This window comes from Lonchura striata, chromosome 6, assembly GCF_050655825.1.
Source record: "Lonchura striata isolate lonStrDom1 chromosome 6, ASM5065582v1, whole genome shotgun sequence".
Taxonomy (NCBI): domain Eukaryota; kingdom Metazoa; phylum Chordata; class Aves; order Passeriformes; family Estrildidae; genus Lonchura; species Lonchura striata.
The window spans coordinates 14,762,427-14,786,712 of NC_140708.1; the positions used below are offsets into that span (position 1 = coordinate 14,762,427).

The 24,286-nt window shown below is 37.0% G+C and overlaps 1 protein-coding gene across 3 annotated transcripts in view; it reads left to right on the forward strand.

The window, feature by feature from the left end:
- Positions 1-24,286, forward strand: part of PARG (poly(ADP-ribose) glycohydrolase) — a 59,243-nt gene that overhangs the window by 2,147 nt on the left and 32,810 nt on the right. Inside the window, exons 2-8 of one of the 3 annotated variants that reach the window (XM_085583274.1) lie at positions 997-1,063; positions 3,257-4,234; positions 5,228-5,411; positions 6,468-6,590; positions 7,275-7,358; positions 8,455-8,529; positions 22,307-22,399. In XM_085583274.1, coding sequence (XP_085439400.1) covers positions 997-1,063; positions 3,257-4,234; positions 5,228-5,411; positions 6,468-6,590; positions 7,275-7,358; positions 8,455-8,529; positions 22,307-22,399 — 1,604 coding nt within the window. Of the gene's footprint in view, positions 1-996; positions 1,064-3,256; positions 4,235-5,224; positions 5,412-6,467; positions 6,591-7,274; positions 7,359-8,454; positions 8,530-22,306; positions 22,400-24,286 lie in introns of all 3 variants that reach the window. The other 2 variants (XM_021536153.4, XM_085583275.1) reach the window with 2 other exon arrangements.

A 24,286-nucleotide genomic window follows, 5' to 3' on the forward strand; every position in this document is an offset into this window, starting at 1 on the left:
GTAAGGCACTCCAGCTGCTCCTTACCCAGCTGAAAGCAGTGAGCAAACACCTTGCACATCAGCAGTGGCAGGGAGATGCTTTCTCTTGGCAAATGGGAAGAAGGGAATTGAAGCTAGTTGCCAGAATTGCAGAATATCTTTAAATAACAACAACAAAACTAAATATCCCTTATACTAATAAAGACTGTTTTCCAGTTTTGAAATAATTGCTTTGAATTTTTTCTCCCCCCCCCCAAAGTCTCTGCATAATTAATTCACATGTTGCTGTTGTATTGAAATCTGTGAGCTGCAGCAACACACAGATAAGATTGGAACTGTGTTGTTGGTAGTAAGTCTGAAGAAATGGTGTCCTTCATTTTGTTGATATTTAGGAAAGTAAGTATTGAAAAGCTTTTCAAACTGTTTATTGATGGAGGAGAAAAAGTCCTTTTCTGAGTCACTTACAGGGTGTGCTATGCTTATATTGAGCCTTATGTTTCACAGTATGTTACATACAGATAAAGTTCTTGGATGGGCCCTGAAAGATGCCTTGTTGTTTGTTCTTTTTTGATTTTAAGTTATGTCATGTTGCCTCTTCATTCCAAAATTTAGCAGAAGCTTTTGGGGCTCTCTGGTAGTTTTAAAGGTAATGACAAGAGCTAGAAAGTTCAAGTTACTTTGGTCTTTTCTTTGAATTCTACACATTCACTGTTTATTTTTAACCTTTTAACTATTTAAAAAAAAAAAAGGTTGGATGACACAAATACCACCACACATCATGCCTGGAATTTATAAAGATTATTTTAAAACCTATGACTGCTGATTGATGCAAATTAAATATTGCATCACATGTAGTTTTAATACTGCTAATGTCTGGATGCTCCTTATGGTAGAGATGCTAATGAGGGATTGATTGGAGGTGTTTTATCTTCACCCAGTACAAGTTACCTTTTTCATATGCAATGATGTTGCAGTTTTATCATGTTTCATGTAGTAACAGTGAACTGTGGCTTTCAGTTTGTAAACAGCGGACAATTACCAGTTGGTTGGAGAAAAAAGGACCCAAGACAGCAGAGTCCAAAAGGTAAAAAGCACAACATAAACTCTTGAAACACCCAAGCCCAAACTTATTGCTGACATAGGTTCCTGAAGCATGTCACTGTTTATATCAATTAATACGTCTGCTCCTGCAAAGCAAAAGATGGGAACTTGTAGCAAAGAAAGGCAAAGTGAGACTGTTGGTTCCAGTGGCAGCCAAACACTTGATCAATTTAATTATGAAATCAGACCGTCTTTGGTCAAGTTCTGCTTTCATTTTGTTTGACATAGGGCACTTGCAGTTGCAGATTTTCACTGATAGTCCTGTAACCAACTCACTGTTAATTTACAGACAAAAATATATTATGGTTTGTCTCATTGGACTGCAATTGGGATTTAAACATGTGCAGCTTGGTTTAATTACAGCCAGAATTTACAGGTGCTCAAATGTGCATTAAAGTTTTTTTTTTATGGAAGATGTTACAAATTTTTGCTGCTGAATGATATCAGGTAAAGTTTGATATTTTTGACTAATGTGGTCTGTCAGAAGCAGTGATTGCACTGCTGCCTTAAAGTTGTACTCCAGAGAGTTTAGCTGTCTCGTGCAGAGGAACATCAGATATTATTTTTCTGTAGTTGCAGTTGTAGATGTGCTTTGGTGTTTGCTAATAAATAGAGATCCAAGTCCATAGCAGTGCTAAAAATAGCTGGGAGGACTTGTGATAGTGATTAATACAGAAGTATGCAGGGCTAATTACAGGGATACGGGTCCCACTAAATCAAAGGTGTTAAGAGGATTCTTAATGAGGGAATGAATTATTTTAGGTTTTTTAAATTCCCTTTAGAGTATTGCTCTTCTATGCCTTTCTCCATCCCTGCTGACAGATTAAAGCCTAGGCAACTTTAAGAAGCAGATTTGTTGTGTAAACATTTCATATGCCTTTCTATTGCAGTTAACATCACAATTTTAATTTCTCAAGTTGGCGATAGATATTGTCAGTACCTTTAAAAAGTAATTGAGATGGCAGCAGCATCATAACTCTAGTTTTTGTTCATCAAAATTTGCAGGAATAAATGCATACATGGGAAATCAAATTATCATGAAATAAAGCCCTTTAAGATCTTTTGTTTTCAAAGAATTGCCCTGTGGATGCAGCTCCAAGCTATCATCTCTCCTTATTCAGAGTGGTCTTTTAGAAGAGGATCTGTTACCATTCATGGAGAAAGTTAATGCCTTCAGGAACCTATAGTCTATTAAAATGTCCAGTGACTGAATTTAGGATGGTGTGGAAATTGTATATTTTCTTATTTAATGTAAATGGGAAGCTGGGCAAGTGGCCAGACATACAGAGTTTAGTGTGCTCAGTTTGCATTGGGAGTATACAGTGTTGTAACAATACATTCAGGAGAAGATACTGTTCAGAGTGGTGTATTCACCAAGACTAGTCAGGGTTTTTTTTAATATTCATGTGTCCTCTAAGTAATTGTCTTTATCGATACACTGACACATAAATTAAGTGACACATAAAGTATGTAACTAAGAAATTACTTTCTGACATCTGGTCATACAAAACTCAATTCATTTCCCTGTATTATTATTAGGACATATTATTATGCTGCCCTGCCAAAGGCAAATCAGGTTATTTTTCTCATAAAAACCTTGTGATACAATGTATCTTTTAATTTTTATTATCAGTTTGAAATACATTTTACACTTGAGCTTTTGTATGGAGTTTTTTTGAAGTCATGGGCTGCTTATAAAAGTAAGGAAGTAATAGGAGACTATGGATTGCTGTGGCCTCTTCTTTGATGAATTTGTAACTGTGAGGGAATGGCCATAAAACCATTGATTTCCTTGCTCATTGTATTTAATGGATAAAAATAAAAGTTATGGAGGACTTTATCACAACTTTTATTTTTTTTTTAATCTGGAGAAAATAGCTAAATAATAGCCTCATCATGTTTAGATTTAAGATAAGGACAATGAAAGACGGGAATAGATTCCTGAGGTAAGCAGCTGATTGATCATCCTTTGGAGCATTTAAATGGAAATAGGTTGCTAGTGAGCTACAGTCCCCAATGCAGTAAAGCCTGTTGCTTCTGGTAATGTTCACTTACACAGTAGAATGAATAAAAATCTGTACTTTCTGTTGTTTGTTTGTCATTGTTCCTTAAAAAAATATGCACAGAAATTTAATTTGGAAATAAGATGCTGAATTCCCTTACTTCTTTTCCACAGCTTGCACGGCAAAATTAATAACAATTCTGAAGCAAATCCTAAGATGACTTCCATTAAAAAAGAGAACTTTTGTGAGCATGATGTGAAAAAGCTAGAAAATACTTGTCAGCAAAATTATGCAAAAATATCTGTGGAAGTTGGTGCAAAGCAAGTAAATTTGCCTCAGACAGGCAGCATGTGTAACTGGGAGGCTGAGGAAAATGATGCAGTCTTAGATATGGATCCTGTGAAGGGGCTGCAGTCTGTAGACCTCTTGAAAAATGCCAACATTGATCAGATGCACAAAACTGGCAAGCAGAGAGGCTCTGAAGAAAGCAGTGCCACCTGGACTCAGAGGAAGGTATCAGCAGGTCGGACTTCAAAACCAGGAAATTCAAAACCTTCTTCAAAAGACATTGAGACAGATGGACAAGTGGCTTCATGCGATTCACAGAAGCTGAAGAGTTGCAATTCTGTCTGTTTAACGGGTGAGCGAGAGGAAGGGGATGTAGTTCCAGAAAGTCCACTTTCAGATGCTGGTTGTGATGCCTGTATATCTGATCTTGGAGGTCCTGGCAAACTCAGCAAATGTCAGAGCAGCTCAGGGGACTCACCTGCTTTTGAGAAAGAAAGTGAACCAGAGTCACCGATGGATGTGGATAATTCTAAAAATAGCTGCCATGGGTCAGAGGCTGATGAAGAAACAAGTCCCTTTCTGGATGAACGAGAGGAGATTAATATGTCAAAACCCATAAACAAATCTTTTAGAATTCAATATGGGGATGCAGAATTGGAATCAAGGAAATCATGTTTTTCTGCCAAGGGCTGTGAAAGCTTTGAGGAAGTAAATAATTCTGTTAAAGAGGACACTCTGCATACAAAGGCACCCGGGATATCTCCTGCTCCATCATCAGAATGCAAAGGTGCAAAACAGGGTGTGAAGAGGGACTCCAAAATCACTTCTCACTTCATGAGGATACCTAAAGTTGAGGAGAAAAGGTAGCGTTCTATCTGCCTCTTCACCTGTTTTTTTTGTGCTTGGAAATTTCCTCTTTGGTGATAGAATTTCAAGAGGCTGGATTGTATAAAGAGTTTGTAAAATGTATTTTAACAGACAAAGACAATTGATGTAAGATTGAAATAGCTTCTTTTTAATGGGGCTATTTGTGGGGTTTTTGAAGGATGTGTTTGTTCAGTGCAATTCTCAGAATTCTTATTAGTTGGATCTGTCAAAAATAGTGGATCTTTTGTTGAATTATCAATGCTATTCATGCTTTAACTGAAATAGACATGGGAAGATTCACTTTTGAGAGCAGATGTTTGGGGTTTTTTGTTGATGTTTTCAGGTTTGGGTGGGTTGTTTTGTTTTTTTGGCTCTATTCATAATTTGGGAGAGAGAAGGACTGGTGATTACACTGCAGCAATGGAAACAGGAGCCCTGAGTGTTACACAGGACTTTGCATGCCAGGTGTTGTGGAAGGACAAAAGATAACCTCTGCTTTGAAGACCTTAGTTATCAGTGGGAGCTGAGAAGGTGGATAAGTGTCTAAGGAGTGAACAGAAACAAAGGGACTCTGTATTTTGATATAACATGCAATTCTTTGACTTGACTCAAGTCCTTCTAGTAGGGCAAGAAAGTAGTTTTGCACATCTTTTCTGGGGCATTGTCCATGGATAAACAGGTCCTGTTGGGAAGGAGCATGGCTCTGCAGAGGAGTACCCTGCTTTGCTAACCCACTGCAGTTCTCTGAAGGGTTTTGTCAGCCTGTAGAGAAGAGTGTTTTGGTAGACATGTACTTGTGTGTCCTGGGGAGGGGAAGGTTGGTGGTGGTGGGAGTTCTCCCCAAATAAATCTTTGGCCTGAGGCCACAGCAAAGGCGGGCAAATAAACTGACGGCTGTCATTGTAACCCTGGGGTGGAAGTTTGTATATTTGCCCATCAATTTTTTCAGTGGAAATAAAATATTTCAATGCATTGTATTTTAACAGCAGGAAAGAGAAGTGTGAATTCAAACCCCAGAGACCAGGAAGGAAGGTTGCTAAATATACACCACCTCCTCTGCCAACCAACAAGAAATGGTTTGGAACCCCGATTGAAGAGATGAGGAGGATGCCGGCGTGTGGAGCCCGTCTGCCTCACCTGCGACCCTCGGCCACCCACACCGTGACTGTCAGGGTACAGTGATGCACTGCAGTGCCTCGAGCCAAACTTCTGCCTCTAGTGCTCAGTAATGTGAAATGCCACCTGTCTTGCCATTCCTTGCAAGTGGACTGGGGCAACTGATTTCCTGAAAATTGGCTCTTCTGGTGCTTAGAATTAGGATATTGAGATCCAGATGAAAAGCAGGGTTTTGCTGCCTCAGTTTTGTTAGGGGCAAGTATTTTTGTTTTGTGGGGGGTTATGAGTGCTTCTTTGACTGAGTCGTAAATTCTACAAGTAGAATTTTGCTTCCAACATTTTCATGCTATATTTTCATTTTAATGTGGTTCTGGTTTGGGCTCAAGACATACAAGAGGCTCAAGATAGTCAAGATATGGAAAAGAGAACAAACGAAGCAGAGTTCCTTGCAATTTTGCCACTGCATTTTAGATCAAAACTGATAAGTTTTCCTTTAATCCTTTGGAGTAGCATGCAATCCAATTATTGTTGAAACAAAACATGACCAGAAAACTGTGGAGTGATGGATAAATCCCATCCAAAAGAAAGGCACATTGAGTTTAAATACTTATTCTGAGAGACTTAGTGCTGCTGGAGGGCTGAATAGCAAATTAAGTCTTTAAAAATGTGCTGTTCTTTTTTTTACTTTTCAGATGTTCTGTAGAGTAAATGTGAGACATTGCTCTAACTATAATGATTCCTCATCCCTTTCAGCATTAGGTTAAAAATACTATTTCTGTATATGATTTGTAACTATGTTTTGAAAAAATGTAGATACTTAAATTGATAAATGAGGAAATCTTTAGGTAGTGATTGGATATATAGTAATTGAATATATTGCCTTTATTTGAGTGTGTTAAGATGGCATTGTTTTCAACAAGTATAATGTAAGTTTAACAGATGGATTTTTTTCTGAGTAGCTATCATGCGGTCAGTTTGTAGCTTTCCCCATTCCAAAAAGGATGGCTGTAGATGAGAGCTTCTTAAACTGTGTTTTTGCTTACTTTTTATTTCTTCCACTTAAAAACTTGAAAGTAGAGTCTGATTTTCTTTGCCTGTCCTTCTATGTTACAGGTTGATCTTCTGAGGGAAGGAGAGGTACCTAAACCTTTTCCAACTCACTACAAAGATTTATGGGATAACAAGCATGTTAAAATGCCCTGCTCCGAACAAAATTTATACCCTGTAGAGGATGAGGTAAGATTAAGTATTTACTTAATTGTTGTGTGATTAAATAAGTTTCTTTCCACATGGATGAGTTTTCAGTTTACTGCATTTGCTCAATTGTTGGACTGACTATGGAATTAGAAAATCAAGTCTGAAAAACTGGATTTTGGGTCATGATGCTTCAGACAGAGCAGAAGACTTTTTTTTTTCCCCTGGTAATTTGATGATATATATTTCTATACTTACATGGAGTGTAAAATTGAACTCCTTATAAATGATGTATTTATTTACTTACATATTTATATATAATTTCATGTGTGTGGATCCATTTGCAATTTCAACAGTGAATGAATTTGTAAGCACAGTTTGATTATAATACTCAGTCAGGTATTGCTGATAGTGAGGTGTATCTGATTGTTGTTCTGCTAAAACAATTGCAGATATTAGCCCTGTTGGTCTGGTATTTCTTGTCACTGCTTGAGACTTAAACATACCCAGTGAAATACTTCAGACTAGGGTGAATATAGTCAGCAAGTGTGTCCTGTAGTAAAACTCTATAATGATTATTGATACTCGACTCAAAAACAAAGAATTTTTATAGCCTCTATTAAATACACTCAGTCTTTTCATTTATCAGTTTTACAAATGACAATAAATGTGTCTTTATGTTTTGAATAATTTATTTTGACTTTGTTTTGGGCTTTTACTTTAAAGAATGGAGATAGAACTGCTGGAAGTCGATGGGAACTAATCCAAACTGCCTTACTTAACAAATTTACCTGCTCACATGATTTGAAGGTAAGCCTGTCAGTTTGAAATCAAGTCTATATGCATATAAATACATTCAGGTTGTCTATATACTGCCAGTGATTCTGGCTTGGTTCTATTTGTTTAATGACTTAAAAAAATAAATTACGAAAAAGTCTCTGCTGTTCAAGGGATTTCTTAGGAATGATGGTTCTTAATGAGTACTAAGTGTTACCAATGAATTTAATCAGATTATTTAAATGAATTGCCATTTTAAAGTCTACACAAAACTGTGTTTGTCCAGCAGCATATACTAGTCTGTGGTAAACATAGCATGAGGATTTTGTGCAGCCAGATGGTCAGGGATGCACAGGTGAGAGAGTTGGAAATAGTAACTCTTCGCGTCAGTTCACTCCACTAAAATCACAATTCAAGCTGCTGACAAAAATCTGTAGATTTTGGAGATGAATGCTCTTCATAACTTTTACAGTTATATTGGCACAAAGTCTTACAGTAACACGAATATTGGAGCAGCTTAGAGTTGTTATTATGCTTTTTTTGGTGAAGAATAATGTAATTTAGGTTGTTCCTGAAAGGCAGGGAAGGAGGAGGATGCAAAAGGCATAATAGATAAACTTTAAATGAACAAATAGAGCTTCTCCAGCAACTGAGGAGATTTCCCTTGACATTATTTTATATGGTATTTTTCTCTTGTGAATTTTTAAAGGGTAGTATTGTTGTAAAGGGTCTATTCAATTTCTGTGGTTCTGATTCCTTAAGTTCCTAAACTGGTACAACTTGTGCTATATTGTTTTTATACTTTAAATAACTTTTATTAGTAGTGTTAACAAGAGCAAGCATGGGATGGGGAACATTTGTGTTGTTTGTTGGGAGATAAGCCTTGTCTTATTTTGTGTTAGGAGAAAAAACCCCGTAGAGTGAAGCTAATTCATTGCTAAACCCAAAACAAGATTCAGTATCAAGGATTTGCTCTATATTTATAGAGCAAATTAAGTGTTATGGATTTTGGTAGGCTCCATGGCGGGTTTTAGCCACCAGATGGTGCTGTTCCTCCAACAAGGAAATTTCCTTAAAAGGTTTTTCTTCCATTAATAATTAGCTCTGTTTTGTTGTGCTTCTTCCTTAGGAGGCCATATTGAGGTACAACGTTGCATATTCCAAGAAATGGGATTTTACAGCTCTTACTGACTTCTGTGAGAAGGTAAAACAAGTTGATTTAAAATAGGAAGAAAAGTAATGTAAAAGTCACTGTTTTGCCTACATGTCTCAATGCTTTTGGCTTTATTTCCGTTTTCTAGAGTAAATGCTTCCAGCTGTCAGATATCTAAGTGAGCAGCTATTTACCTGGTAACTTCCACTGAAACAATAATTATACTTTATAAACTGACTTAATTTTAAATTTTTTACATGTAATTTGGGTTCTTCAGTAATCTCTAAGCTTCCTGAAGATAGGGTGTGAAATGCCCTTTTCCTGTTTTAGGACAACCAGATTTATTAAGAAATTGCATTAATATTTCCAGTGTAATTTTTTTTTTCTTTTAAAAAGTGTTGGTCTTTTTTTCCTTTTTCGTAAAACTTTAATGTTATATTGCAGTGGTGTTTGTATAGACTCTGCTTTGCTGGTATAGCAGGAAAATTCTGCTGTTTGGTGGGATGGTGAATTTAAACTGTAGAGCCTTTGAAAGACTGGGATGGATTTTATAGTTTCAAGTATTAGGTGTTAGTACTTTCATGGGGAGAATGGAAAAGATAAATGAATAGTATGTCTCAAATGCAAGTTGGACTAATATTTTAGTGTACATCCTGACTGACAATTAGAAACTATGTTAATTAAAGCATAATGTAAGGTTAAATGAGATGCAGTAGAAATTGTATTTTTCTTCAATACTTCAGAAGTACTTCTAAAACACACATACTTATTTTCTTGGGAGGGGTTTGCTAAGCTCTATGAAGACTCAGCAGAAACTAAATTTAATTTGAAGTGAATTTTGTTATGTATGTACATAGGTGTCTGCTGAGGCCATGTGATCAGAGGAGCTGTTCTGTTCTCTTTCCATTGCCTGTCTCCATTGTGTGTGGGGACTGCTCTTTCACAGAATGAACTTTCTTTTCCATGCAGCACAGTATTATTATTACTGACGAAAGGCACTTATAAAAATCCCAGTGGTATCATACTTGCAAGCCATGAGAGCTACTGTGCTCACCCATCTTGCAGATGTAGTGCTCCCCCCTCTCATCCCTGGGGTGGCTGACATGGCTCCATGCTAGAGGCTGTGCACACTCAGTCCCTGTTCCTATTGACTGTCCTCCTAAGCGAAATTAACTTGGCCTTTTGAGCTCACTTGTGTGTTACTGAAGTATACATACTTACAATGTTTTAAAGTATGAGTGCTCTGCAGTTAAAAATATGACTCGGGAATGTACCAGATTTGAATCATACTGCTACAAGCACAACTGAGCTTGTCCTGATGTGTTCACAGTGTGCATTTGGGATTTTGGAAACTGTGGGTGATTAGACTCAGAGATCATAGCCAAAGAGCGTAAATAATATCAGCTGTCTCCAGAGGAGAGGGAACAATAGGGAAATAAACTAGAGATCAGGCTTCAATCGTTCATGAGGATGAAAAGGAAATTTCTGTATCCTGGGAATGATGATTTTTATATGTGTGGTTCTCAGATGAAGGGTGGAGGTCTGTTTCATACACAGATTTTCAGCCAAGTTAAAAGAGTGTGCAGCTGTATTTTAAATAAGAAACAGCGAAGAGCTTGTGACAGAGTCTCCTCTTGTAGACCACAGGAGCAAAAGCAAGCCCTGGCTTGCTTTGTGAGTTTAGTGAACAGGACATGTGAGGGGATAGATTTTTGCAGAGAAATGCTTGAATTTTCCCATTATTAAGGGATGTGTGAACTTACCAAGTTTTGTAAATAAGGCATCTGCTTTCAAAGAATGCTTGCAGTCTAAGTGAGCAGCTCTTGTGTGAAAGTTAACGTTCTCTGAGGAAATGACTGGCTATAGTGAACTGTAGTGCTTTTGAATTTATTGTATTTATGAGTTAATGATTAAGGGTTACCACTAGCCTATGTATTTTCTGGTTTATCCTATGATTTTGAGGGTACAGAGGAGCTGTTTCAGGTTTGTCCAGCCAAGGTTTAGGGGGTTGGTTAAAAGGAAAGCTGGCCTGAGTAACTAGCCCAAAGGGAGTGACAGCAGCTCAACAGAAGGAGATGTAGTCACAAATATATATTGAAAGAAAAAGATTAAAACAGAGTCTCTGATTGTCAGGTATGTATTTATATCATTGGGCACTATTGACTTTCAGTGCCTGCTTAACCAAGGATTTTGTAGTCTGATTTAGAAGGGAGCCATGTCTGAAAATCTAGTGGTGTCTGTTTTGAAGATTATTCAGATATTACTTCAATAGGTCTGTGTTTGATTTTAAAGTGCCTTTTGTTATTTTATCTTCTGATTATGGGCACAGCTCACCTCATCTATGAATCTCCTAAATTCTGTCATATCAGTCTTGCATTGGGCTTCCTATTTTAAGTAGTTCCTTGCAAGTTATACTGTCAAAATATGCATTACTTTTAAACAGTACTTTGTAACATCCAAGTCAATTTTCTTATAACAACAGGAATTACCAGTTTATTTGGCTTTGGTTTATTTTCCCTTAAGAGGAAAACATGCTCAAATTTCTTAACTAATAGAAAATAAATATCTGTGTGGGAGCCAAGATTTTTTTTCTGGAATAACACAGCCTGTAAATTCTGTGGTTTGATCTAAGTGTTGTCAGAAGAGGGAGCCCTCACACTTTCCAAAAGATTCTCTTGAATGTCAGTTAATGCGTGGAAGTATAATTCCCATTTGTACAGTGAAGTGAATTGGGATGTCTCAACACCAGACAAAAGTAGTTATTGAGATGCTGAATGCTGTGGAACCCCTTGTCAGGGGAGCTAGAGGATGCTATGGCCTTGCATCAGGTTTTGAAGGAATCTGGAGAAATTGCTGTTAGAAAGATCTCATTGACACTCACAGAGATATTTTGGTGGACTCTGGGAACTTCTGATGCTGATTACTGCAAATGAGGAAGTGCTTCTGATTACTTTTGCTTCTTGCTGTCAGACTTTCCTAGGAATCCTTTGCTGATGTGCTTTCATTCTATTGTTGTTCTGTTGTACATGGAACTATTGTCCATTTTTGCATTCTTATGGCTTGGTTGGATTGAAGCTAAGGGTTGAGACAAGTGGCCTTGTCATGCAGGGTCTGTTGTTGCTTAGTGTGCAATATGAGATGTTGCTGACAGGAAGGTATGGCATCTATACAACAGACTTTTCTAAGAGGCAAAATTACTAAAGGTCATTGACATTTGAAATGTTTGAATCACTTAAGGCACTTATGCCTTTCAAAATTTGCTTTTCCAAGCTCTCTTTAAACCCTTGGTGCCTACTTGACTCAAGTAGGAGTTCTTAGAGGGGATATGCTATCAGTGTCTTTACAAATACACTCTCCACTGGGTGATGCTCAGTTTCCAACTGTTAGATTTGCTTCTAATATAGAGAAAACTGTGTGTCTGCAGTGCCTGTGCATGGACGCCTTGTGGCCTTTTTGTTTTTGGGAAAGCTGTTGAAGCCAATCGGTCTATTTAATGGCCAGAAATTGCATATTTGCTGTTGATTCTCATGTAAATTAAGGGTTCAGGAAATCCTTTTGTATTACTAAAGAAGCTGTATAACTCTTACCTTTGGATTTTTCTGTAAGATTAAAAGAAAAATGGTAATAATGTCTAAAAAGACCAGTCTCTTCCCTTCCTTAAACTTAATTACAGAGAACCTTCAGCATGAGGGAAGAATTTACCAGATTACTTTCTCTCTCCTCCTTTGTCCTTTTCCAGTCAAGTGTGAGGTCACTGGCTTTAGCCTCAAAACTGACTGCTAGCAGTTGGGGTTTTTTTGTGGCACAACCTCAGCTTATTCTACAATCTGATAAAAAGCCATGTAGGAAGAAAACAAACTCACATGTCAAACTGAAGGAATACATTGCTATTTTTCTACACCCTTTAAAAATAGTTGTCTTTGAATTACAGTTGTGATTAGTTCTGATACAGGATTAGAAAAGGAATTCCATTTCTCACTTCTTTCCACTGAAACTTACATGATGGATGCTACTGCATGCTGGATCCTTTTAGAAGTCCAGAGCAGTTGGCATGTGAGGCTTTGCTACCATCTGCTTTTACATGCAAGTCTCTATTTGGAAGTTTTTAGAATTTTATTTAATGCCTTTTAAAAATTTTCCATAAATATGATTTTAAAACACATAAACTAAGTAGTAAGATAAATATGTAAAGAAATTGATCTATAAATACAACTCTTTCTATTTTCCAAAAATACCACACACCCATATTATTTATGTTTTGATCTTCCAAAAGTCTGTTTTCATTTTCTTGCGAAATTGAAGTTAACTCTTGTACTAGAAATTGATTTTTGTTTTCACAAATTCTTGCCATTTTAATTTCAGCCTAGTAGTATTTATATGGGTATGTCCGTGTACAATTTCTAAAATCCACTTTTTCTACTGCAGGTGTTGTGTGCAGATTCCGGAATATTAGGGAATATTCAGAAAGTGAGGAGTGATGGAGCTTGCTACAATGAGTCTTGTTAGTCAATGCTTTGCACTTAAGAATAATTAAAGTAAATAGAAGAACACTAATGTATTTCACTGGAACACCTAGCACATGTGTGTTGCTGATTGTGGTGCAAATTTGTAAAACTTGGGATAACAACTACAGAATGTGCTTAGTGCGAAGTGTAGTTTCTCATTTAAATGTATGCTACTACCTAACATACTGGCATGTTTGAGCTGAACGTGCTACTTTCAGAAAATGTCAGATACAAGTAATTGAGTTACAGTAGAGCTCACTAAATGATAGAAAATTGAGCAAAAAATCAGACATGCAAATATTGGTAGTGTGTCTTTTTCCTCTCTAAGAAGAATTGGTTGCATTTTGAGATAACTGAATAAAACTAAGAACTGTCTTGTCAATGAAATACTCTACTTCAAATTGCAGAATTGCAGCCAGCCACAGAACCACACTGTCTTTTGTGGTTAAATAATCTTATCTTTAATAACCTCAAAATTAATTTGAGAAAATTTTCAAATTACCTGGGTAATTTTGGAAATTATGGTTCCATTTTTTTTACTGTTTTTTCAAAATTTAATCTAAAAAAGGACTATAAATGCAACAAGTGAAGATTATGCGAATGCAGTATAGTTTAATTGGATTATGGTAGAGCTCTTGATTTTCATTCATTTGAAAAAGACCAAACACAGAACACTGCTACCATTAAGTATGTGCATATCTTGGGAAATCTTTATGTTCTAATAAGGTTTCACCCCACTCCTGTCTCCTCATAGGTCTTATGAACCATGACAGTCTTTCCTGTTTGTTTTGTTGTTTGAATGACCTGCCTGAAAAAACAATTGCTGTAATCAGTGAAACTGGAATAGAAGGAATTTTGAAGTACCAAATTGTTCTGGTGACTGGGTTTTTGATAAGTCATTTTTATAATTGACTGGACAGTACTAACAGAAGTGAGCATTGTATAGAGATGTCAGCACTACAAATGTAGGCTTTTAAGCCAGAAACAGAATGTCCCAAGGCTGAAAATAGCCTGCCCGTTGCTCCTTGTTGGATTTTACTTTAGTCCAGATGTTTTCAAGCAATTTTCATTACATCAGATTACCTTTTTAAAATCTAAACTGAAAAGGTCTTTTGAGTGTGCCATGAAGGGCTTTCTTTTCACAGCAACAGAAAGGAATTTATTCCCATATTGAACAAAAGGTGAGCCTTTCTGTGGTGGGGGAATATGCATCTGTACACATTCAAAACATTAGAAACTAAGCATTGTAGAAGAGAAAGAGCATTGAATTACAGGCTTATTCTTATTTTTATGTACTGTCTTGGCAGAATGGTTGAGTATTTTTTAAGTGGTGTTTTGTAAGCACTTTTGCAATCACTGTTGAGTTGGAATTATCAGGGAAGGGATAGCTGCACATAGCAGGTGCAGAGATAGACTTATACTGTGTCCCAAGTGCTTGTGGATATTCAGTGCTTTAATAAAGATCTATGTAAAGACACATTCTGAGTGTCTCTTTCGTAGTTTTTCACTGTATTGAGAACATTCCTCTTGGAAAAACAAAAGAAAAAAACCCTAAAATTCTGGATTTAAAGGCTACCTTCTGATATTTGCTTTGTTTTGTTTTGGGGTCAAAGAGGACTGTTGAATAGATTTCTTTACTTCCATTTGATTATGTGTAAATCATCATTTATCTGTGCTCACCTATGTATCTCAAATGGCTAAAAGAAGTTTATATTTGTTTTGGGGGTTTTCCTTAGCTGCTTAGTGCTTTTGGATTTTTTTTTTTAGATTTTATTTATAATGTATTGAGCAGTTAAGAGTACAAAAGCCCCACAAAACAAACCCTGGTGGTCAAAGCTTTCAAGAGAAATGCCTGCTGTAAAAGTGTACATGTAGGTAGGGAAGTGATAAAGACGCATTGCCATTTTTTAGGATAACTATGGGGTATAAATGAAGTGGATTGTAGCTATATTCCTGGGTTTGTTCCTCCTTTTCATCTGAAAAACTGGATTTTGCTTATATATATAAACTCTTCCTTGGAGAGTTTCTTACTGCTGCCATGCATTTTTTAAAGAGCAGGTTTTCAGAGGTGGCAAGGTGTGTAGCCTCAAGATGGTCTGAGGGTCTTATTTAGCCAATAAAATAGTAATTACTGGATATTTGTCTTTAATTATTGGTCATTTTGAGCCTGTGTAATACTGACAGTCAAGCAAAGAATGGTATACTGCAGTGGTATAGTTTTGTCTTTACTTGATCCTTTTTTTTTCCTTCTGCCTGTGCTTGTTGGTTTTTTTTTTTTTTGTTTGTTTGTTTATTTGGTTTGGTGTTTTGGCATGTTAAAGAAAATAGTTTTCATAAGGGTAACAGCTGTATTGTCTCATGGAGCTTTTTGTGCCAAGGTTTCAAAAGTGGTTGCAGAACGTATTTAGTATATAAAGGCTTTCAAATACTTCTACAGTATTACTGTTTTGAGAGAGATTAAAGTTTTGAATAAGCCTGGAAGCAGATCACTTTCACTGGTAACTTTTATCTTCCCCTGATGTTACAGCTCTTCTGTAGAGACATGGTCATTGTCATCTCCACTGCTCTACTTCCCTAGAATAACTTGAAAGTACATAGAAAGTGGTATTTGATTTTTCATCTCAGGATTCTGCCACTGCTTTGGAGATGGCTGTGATGCTTCTAGCCACGACAGAATCACTCTGCAGCAGCATAGAGGCTATTGGCAGCCTGAAGGGTAGTGAAAATGACTGAGGTTAAATTTCCAGTTCCTTGGAAGTATATATTGGGCTTCTAAAACCATTAAGAGGAGAATGAAAATAAACACACATTCTTCTCTCAGATTTTATTTAGAATGTTTAAAAGCTTTGAGAACAAAGCAGCAGTTGTTAAGGATGATACACCTGAGAGATTATTCCAGAGTTGGATTGGCAGAAGACATGAATTTGCCTTTTGGGGGAAAAAAATTAAACATAACCAAATTAACCTCTGCCTTGTAAGCTGTCTTCTTTTTTCCTTTTGAAGTGTCAGTTTGTGGTTTTGATAAATGTCAGAAGCATTCTTATTCTCAAATAAGATTCTTCTCTGCATAATCCAGTGTTACAATTTCCTTCTTCTTTCCTCCAAAGATTACTTTGTCCTTCCTTTTATTTCTAATCAGACAAGCACTCAGCAAATGGGATGGATTTGACAGCTAAGTGTGTTTTCTACTGAATTAGTTTTGTAAGGAAACTGGAAGAGGCAGATGAGAGTATTCTTTCCTGCAGCTTTGGAAATTCATTAACATGATAAAATGGGAACTAGATTGCACACACAACACACCCTCCACCCCACATTTCTTCTATGTTTCAGTCTTGTTAATATGTACAGTATTTGACTTTATGATGAGTCTGTTTTACAGAGGCATCTGAGTTACTGGGCTGCAGCCTGGTATCTCTGTCTGGGTGTGAGTACACTGATAGTTGTTGCACAATGCCTTTAAGTAGAATTGATCTCCCTGTGCAGAAAGAGAGGTTTTGTAGAGAGTACTACATAGTGAAGCTTGTTTTGGGGGTTTAATTTAAATAGATTATTTTTTAAAGTCACTCAGTAAGAACTGAGACATGGGCCTTTTTGTTGTTTGTGTGTTTGTTTAGTTGTTTTTCCCCAGCTGTTCCAAATACTAGATTGAGAAAGCCTGTTCTTAGGATTCTGTAATGTTTAAAGGCATCTGTGACAACGATTAGAGGATTAAAGGGAGTACAGATTGCCCGTCTGAGGTTGGTTACTTTCAGGTAAAGGACTTCAGTGTCATAACCTGCGGCTTCGTTGTTTTATTTGCACTGCAGAGTTCTAGTCATGGATTTAGACTTCACCATGTTTAAGTGTTTAACAGTATGCAAAAAGCAGGGGACTTCTGGATAAGACAGGAGAACAAGGAAATAACTACAGGCTCTGGAAGGACGAGTAATGAAAACTGTGATAAAGGAGCAGCCACAGATTGTGATTGTTTGAGCACACTCAGGGTTTAAATGCCTCAAAATCATGGAACCATTTAGGTTGATAAGGACCCTGAAGTTTACAGAATCCAGCATTAACACAGCACTGCCACTACTAAAGTCCAGCACTAGACCATGTCCCTAAGTGCCACAGCCACACATTTTTAAAATACCTTCAAGGACAATGTTTTCAGCTTAGAAGTATTTAATGTGCCTCAAAATATCCTATAAAACTATAAATATTTTATTTGAGACAAATTGAAGATAGCGAAGAAAGAAAAAAACAAATTCCTGAAATTAGGAGAATGAACCTACTGTAAATCGAATATATACAAGTTATTTGGCTTGTTCAATTATTTAGTTTGGAATTATCACTTCTAACCGTATGGTATCTTATATTAAAATAATTTGGAAATTTGTTACTGGAAGGTTCAGTGTAGGAACTGTAGATGGTTTGGATCACTGACAGCATGAGGTATTATGGCAGCTGTGAAGGAAAAAGTCAGGAGGTCAAAATCCATTAGAATTAGAAAATAAGAGACACACAGTCTGAAGGAAGCACTCTGCTTTTCCTCTTCATCCTTAAGAACATGATTCAATTGGTCCTTGTCCTGCCACAGAAGTTAATATGGGCATATAAAACCAAACAAATTGAAAGCATTAAGCTATTGCTGTCTTAGCATGCTGGCTGCCTGTTGGCATGATGGCTGTTATAGATGGAGCTGTCCAAATTTGTGCACCCTATGTGCAGTTTGTTTGCTTTGATGAGCTGTCAGATTTAGATTTAAACTCTCTACCATCACTATCACCCCATACTACCTCAGATCCTTCTTATTAGGCTGTCAGGCATTCGTCTGCTGCATTTTGGAGGACTGGTTTATAGTGACAAGGGGCCATTACTTACAGCCATGTTTAGTCAGGCCTCTTTGCTGCAGGATAAATGTTCATTTTGCTAAATTGCACTGCAGGTTTGGCCAAGAGCTCATACCTCTGCTATGGCTCGCTGAGCCATTTGCATCTTAGGAATTGGAGCCCTAAGTCCTGTTCATTTAATCAGAAACTCCAGTGAAAATGGTGATGGAGTTGCCAAATTATTTCTTTGGTTAAAAGCAAGTCATGCTTTGCAACTCTGACTCCATATACTTTTCCCTCAGGGTATAAGCCCTGCATGTATTTAATTCCTACATATTTTGCATGGCTGGAGCATTGATAAAGTCAACACTGTATTTATGTTTTTATTTCAAGTGCATAAATAAGGAAAGCAGAAACTGATCAATTGTTTAAAACCAAAATTGCCACAGTACTTAAATATATTTTTCTTTATGAAGACTTGTTGACAAACATTTCACATTTTAGAATTCCTTAAGTTGTAAAACAAATGTTAGTTCCTTTAAAAATGAAAACTCAGTCCTTTCTCTTAATGTTTGCAGAGTTGTGGACTTGAAAAACTTGTACACAATTAAAAGCACATTAGTGAATTCATACAGACAGACTTCCAAGTGAGGTGTTCATTTTAACAATTTCATTCTGACTAGAACATTCCTGTTTTTTCAGTGGGAAGAGTTGCAACCAAGATCTGCCTTTGCAGCACATTGGCAATGGTCATGACTGATTCTTTTTCACTTAACACCCACTCTGCACACTTCCAATAATGCTTAACTTTTGGGTAGGCTGCTTCAACTTATTACTGCAGGAGCAGACTATCCCTACCTCCAGATTTTTTCTGTAGAATCAGCAAGATGAAGAATCTCAGGAAATTGTCAGATGAACATGGAAACTGATGAAATGTGGTGTGTGGGGGTGTGTGCCTGTGTTTGAATGGATAGAATGGACACATTCCTCTTTCAGCAGCATCAAATATGTAGAATGTGCAATGTCATTCTAAATATGCTGGATTTTACATCAGTACAAGTCACTGCTTCCTGAAGGGAGTTGCCTTCTAAATAAATCTGCCCTCAGTTCTGTGACCAGGTGTTCTCTCTGCTGATGCTAGGTTCTCCAGGTTGGCATTTGCATCCTGGGATATCTGCCAGATGTTGCTATGTTGTCAGCACTCACGTCCCGGAATTCTTTTACTTTCCATGATTGAGTGTTCCTTTTTCCAGGCTGCTTTCAAAGCCTGGAAAGACTGTTACGGTAACCCCGGCTCTTTGTTGCACTCAGCATGGCTGAGAATATGCAGTGACAGTGGTGGGTCTACAAAGCTGCACCTGTGATGGTGTGCTGGGTGAGAAGTCAAAAGAGGCTGTGAGGGCCAAGCAGCCAGGGATTTGCAGGTGTTCTTTTTTATAGAAACCTCAAAGGAATGTTACCTGTACAGGAAGAGTATATGGGCAGACAGGGTAAACTTTAGTTACGTGGATGTAGCCATTTGATAGAGGGCAATGCTGAGTTAGGAGTTCTTGACAAGGTCTGTGAATTCTCAATAATCATATATTTGTAGTTGTGGGGTCTTCATGGCACCCAACACTCTTTTAAAAAACTTCATTCACATGTAAGAATAATCAGGTCAGGGAGAACACTTTTGAGCAGTAATGCCTCTAAATATTGACATTTTTCATAAGTGGAGGTCGAGTAAAACTCATGCATAGAAATACTATAGAAAAGAAAGCATACTCTGGTATATTATTAGACAGGTAAGAAGAAGGAAAAGTAGTATTTCAGAGTAGAAGTGATCTTTATAATTAAATATTCTGCATCAGAGCTGAGCTGTGCAATTGCTGGCCTGCCTCTGTTTTGGGAAGAAATTGTCTCACACTATTATTATGTTGTTTTCAAAGAAGTATAAAGAAAAGGTTGAAGTCTTGACAGCTATGACAGAGTCCGGTGCCATAATGTGTCACCAGATAAGTGATACTGTATAGTCTGTGGCAGTCAGCAAAGCACAGCAGCCACTATTTATATGTCAACTTTAAAAGAGAGGAAGTGTTACCCGAAGGGAAGAGAATATCAGAATTTGACAGCCTGGTAGACATCTGAGGTTAAATGTCAGATTTTGAATAGCTGTAAGTTATGTATTCATTTTATGGGTTGAGATCTGAAATTCTAGACTTTAAATGCTCATTTGGTTACTTTATGGCACTTAAAAACATTGTGCCTAAGAACAGAGAAAAGTTTCCTGCTAGAGCAGGTAATGTTAAAGGTTAGGTCATAGTTTTCAGGTTTTGACTTATGCTGTGTAAATATGTAGGTGCATATGTAGCCAGCAACAGGAGAGAGAGATGCATCTTGCTCATTTCCCATCTTAAATATAAATTTATTTTCTGAAGTACTTTGTTTATTACTTGGATTCTTCTCATATCAAATTATTTTCATGCTTCCTGGGCTTGTTATTCTTTGTAAGTTCTTCTTTCATTTTAAAACTTTATATTAAACCCTCATTTTTATGCCTCCACAAGCAACATACATAATGCATAGAAAGTAACTGTGTAGGTCTTGGTGTTATTATGTTTTCCCCCTTTTTCTGAACAGAAGTTGTTTGTGCTTTGAGCATTTGTTTGTGTTTTGGTTTTCAAATTCCTAAGTACTCTTCTTCCTTTATATTATTACTTGGAGCAGGAGACAACAGAGACAAGATATTTCTATGGCTATTTTAATGATCTTGGAAGAGCAGAAGTTGCTAGCCTTCAAATAATATTTTCAGTGTTTATGAGGATCACTGTGTCTTGAGCCAGAGGCGCTGAATTTTCCTTCTCAAGAGAATTGCCAGTGTCTTTTTTATATTCCGAAGCCTATGTGATACTTTTCATAAAAATGGGAATTGCAAAGCCCTGATAATATGATGAAAAAGATCTGTTCCTGTGATTTCACAATTAGTCTTAAGTGTTGTAGACTAAAGTTGATAATACCTTCATGCTGTTTCATCCATTCTGTCTGCAGCTGGTTTTGTGCAAAACTGTTAGCAAATACATTTTTTAAGTGCTACTTGAAAAAATAATATTGTGTAGTTTTAAAGCCACCATTTCAGAATTTTGAAGATTTTAGTCTAGAAACTGGTAGGAAGAATTGGTCTCAAATACAGATTCTCTGAAGGGGAAGGATGGAGACAGACAACTGATCTGTGACCTTTGTCTCCTGTTCCCCAGCTGTAGTGCATATTGTGTGATCTCTCTGCTTTTTGCTTTGAATGCAGCATGCAAATCAAATCTAACAGCCACTGACATCTGATGCCTGTATTCACAGATAAACTTCACAGAAAAATTTCATAGCATAGGAATGTGCTTTTCTCTACATCTCCCTTCAGCCTGTTCATTCAGCAGACTGTGAGTTTTGAGGCTTTTGTGCTGCTTCACGTATTGCAAATGTGCCACTTTGCGTTGCATTTTTTTTTATAACCCTTATCCTAGCTTTTCTTAGAAGACCATTGCCCACCTTAAATAAATTTTTACATCTTTGAAAAATAGGTGTGTGATACACGAATAGGCATGTTGGTGGGTTCATCTAAACCCTGGCTGTGGGATGTTGTGCTCAGAACTGCCAATTGCAAGCGGAAGGGAGATCCTGGACTTGCTCTGAATATATTGGCTTGATAGGCTTTGGCAACTGAATACAATCACAGTGGGCCAGACAGCGTCAGGGGGGAACTGAGAACAGGGAAAGAAAGGTTTGATGTGACTTGTTCTGGGGGATAAAAGCTTTGAGAGGCCTTGTGAGACATGGATGTGCCTGTTTGTTTTCAGTGTTGTCAATTCTGGTCTCCCCTTCTCAGAAAGTCGGTTAGAAGAGAGAGTGAGGCAGCTGAAATAGTCATAGTGTCAGGTGTCCTACAGGAAGAGACTGAAAAGACTGCAGCCTCAGCATGTGGGGATTGGCAAGGCTGCACCTGCTGTGTTACAGTGGCTGTAATTCTTGAGGAAACATGGTGGGGAAGGATGGCAGAAAATGCCCAGGATTGCATCCTCTTGTATAGGATTTCCTGTTGTTGCTGCACAGGTCCACTGATCTGAGTCAGGAGTGCATTTTATCTGTCCTCTATAGGAGGATGTCACAGGTACTTGTCTTGGACTGTGACCTGAATGTGAAATTTGAGTAATTCATTCCAGTACTTCTGTGGTTAGCTAGTGATTTTTTCAGATGAAAATTTGGTTCATTGCCTTGGAAGTAGTCAAATGCTTTCTTTAAAGGGCATTTGGTGACTTGTTTTCTCAACTGCAACTTTTGAGACTTGTTTCTGTATCTCAGTCAGTGGATTATTGCAAGGTAAATTCAGTGAGGCACTACTGTGAAAATGTTACAGATTTAGTATAAAGCTAAGAGGATCTGTTTTTTTTTTTTGTTTCTTTTGCATGGGTCCTGTTTTCGCAAACTTCTAATTCAATAATTATTTCTGAGGTAAAAAGTTTTTTTTTCCCTTCTATTTTTTAACAGGTTCTTGAAGATGCAGAGGCTCAACATCTGTTCCAGTCCATTCTTCCTGATATGGTCAAACTGGCACTCTGTCTCCCTAGTATCTGCACCCAGGTAAGCAAACCCAGCCTGCAAGTACTCTGTGGCAGAGCACTTCTCTGCAAACTGTGGCTGATGGCTAAGGTCAAAATATCAGGGTCATATTGTGTTCTTAATAAAAGCTGTAATTTTTGTGTTGATGGCAGATGAGACCTAAGGAGCAGAATGGACAATACATATCTGCAGTTATGTAATAGAATGCAAAAAAAAGTAAATCTCACTGTCATAGTTTTAGCCTGAACTTCAATAACCCTTTCCTTTCTATATGCTGAAGTTGCTTCTTGCATTTCTTAAATGAAATGACCACACAACCAATCAGGTTGTAAAATCAACCTTAGAAAGTGGAACAATTGAATAATCTGGTTTGATTTTTTTTTTTATTTCAATCTGATCTAATTTTTTTATTTCAGATTTTTTTAAATCCTTGAAGCTGTATTTTCATAAAACTTTCATTTACTTGGGAACATACTTTATTCTGTTTAGACCTTGCACACATACAAACCGTAACTAATTCTATATTAATGCTATGGGAATTAGTTCTTTAAGGAGTAAAGCTGATAAAAGTGAGTAGGGCTGGTCAAGTGAGGATGTATGGTATGTAACGTATTAGCAGGGTGACAACAATTTGTAAACTTCTTTGTTACCATTTTCTGAATTGATTCTAATAGGAATAAGCAGGGAAAATCTTTCCCTACTTTTTTATGCTGCAAGAGTCCTGAAGTATATACATAATTTCAAGCTATGAATATTTCTTACTTTTTTTGCTGGTAACTTGATGAGGGAGGCTGTTTGAAAATGCTAGGAAGTTTCTGAACACAAGTCAAGCACAAGACTTGCAGGATTTTTAGAGATCATGTACTGCTAGGCAATGTAAGTTGTGAAGATCTCTGTCAGACTAATTTTTTTAGTTAGACATAAAGATAAATTTGTTCCAATTTAACACTATCCAAAATATTCTGTTTTTATAGGTTGGTAGAACTTATGAGCTTCCCAGGCTTTTTTTCCCCCCTCTAGCTGTGTGACTTCAGACATCATAATATAGCTTGTTAATTAAATAGCCAGAAGACAGAATGAGATTCAGTGAATGTCAATGTAGTAGTTATAAGAATAAAGGGATGTTTGTTTGTTTTCTGGAGTAAACAGGGCTGTGTATTCAACAGTCTAAATCAACAGCAGTTTCTATTCACAACTAGAAGGATGAACATGTAGCTGTACTGGAGCTAGGCTAATGTTGATGGCTGAGAATTTTGGAAGCAAGTGAAAACTGTGTTCTCTTTCTCCTATCCAAGTGGGTTTATTATAGTGGTCACTGGACTCAGCAGTCAGAATGTTGTGCCCCTGCCACACTCCATATTAACACATAATTTTAAAAATTAAATACCATGAATGTGAGCCAAAGCTCAAAATCAGAAGTCTAATGCCTGATAAAATGAAAGATGTATAATGATTCAAGCTGGGGAGTTATTTCTTCCCTCTGCCCCTTTATTTCTTTTTATATTAAGGAAATCATGACCAGAGTAAAATAAAACTTCAAATTGAAGACCAAAGTGAGGCTGAGCTTTTTGTTAATTCTGATTATAAAAGAATCAATAATTACACACTTTCTGCAAATGCCATCAGTGTTATTTCTTCAAGTAGGATGGAAAAAAATTCAAAGCAAGTCATAGAGTTATGATCTATGGCATGACTTCCTTGTTTCTTTGTAAAGTTCAAAGGATGGTTATTGTAGCTGAAAGCATTCCCTGAGGGTTCTTAACTATACAGCTATTGAAAGTGGATTTTTTATTTCAGTTTTTAACATTGCCCAGGATTTGCAGCATCCCATCTATTTTTTCCCCTCTGCAATCCTGATGGTTTTGTTTGATAAGTTATGCTTTCTTGATATTTTTATTATTGATTAGA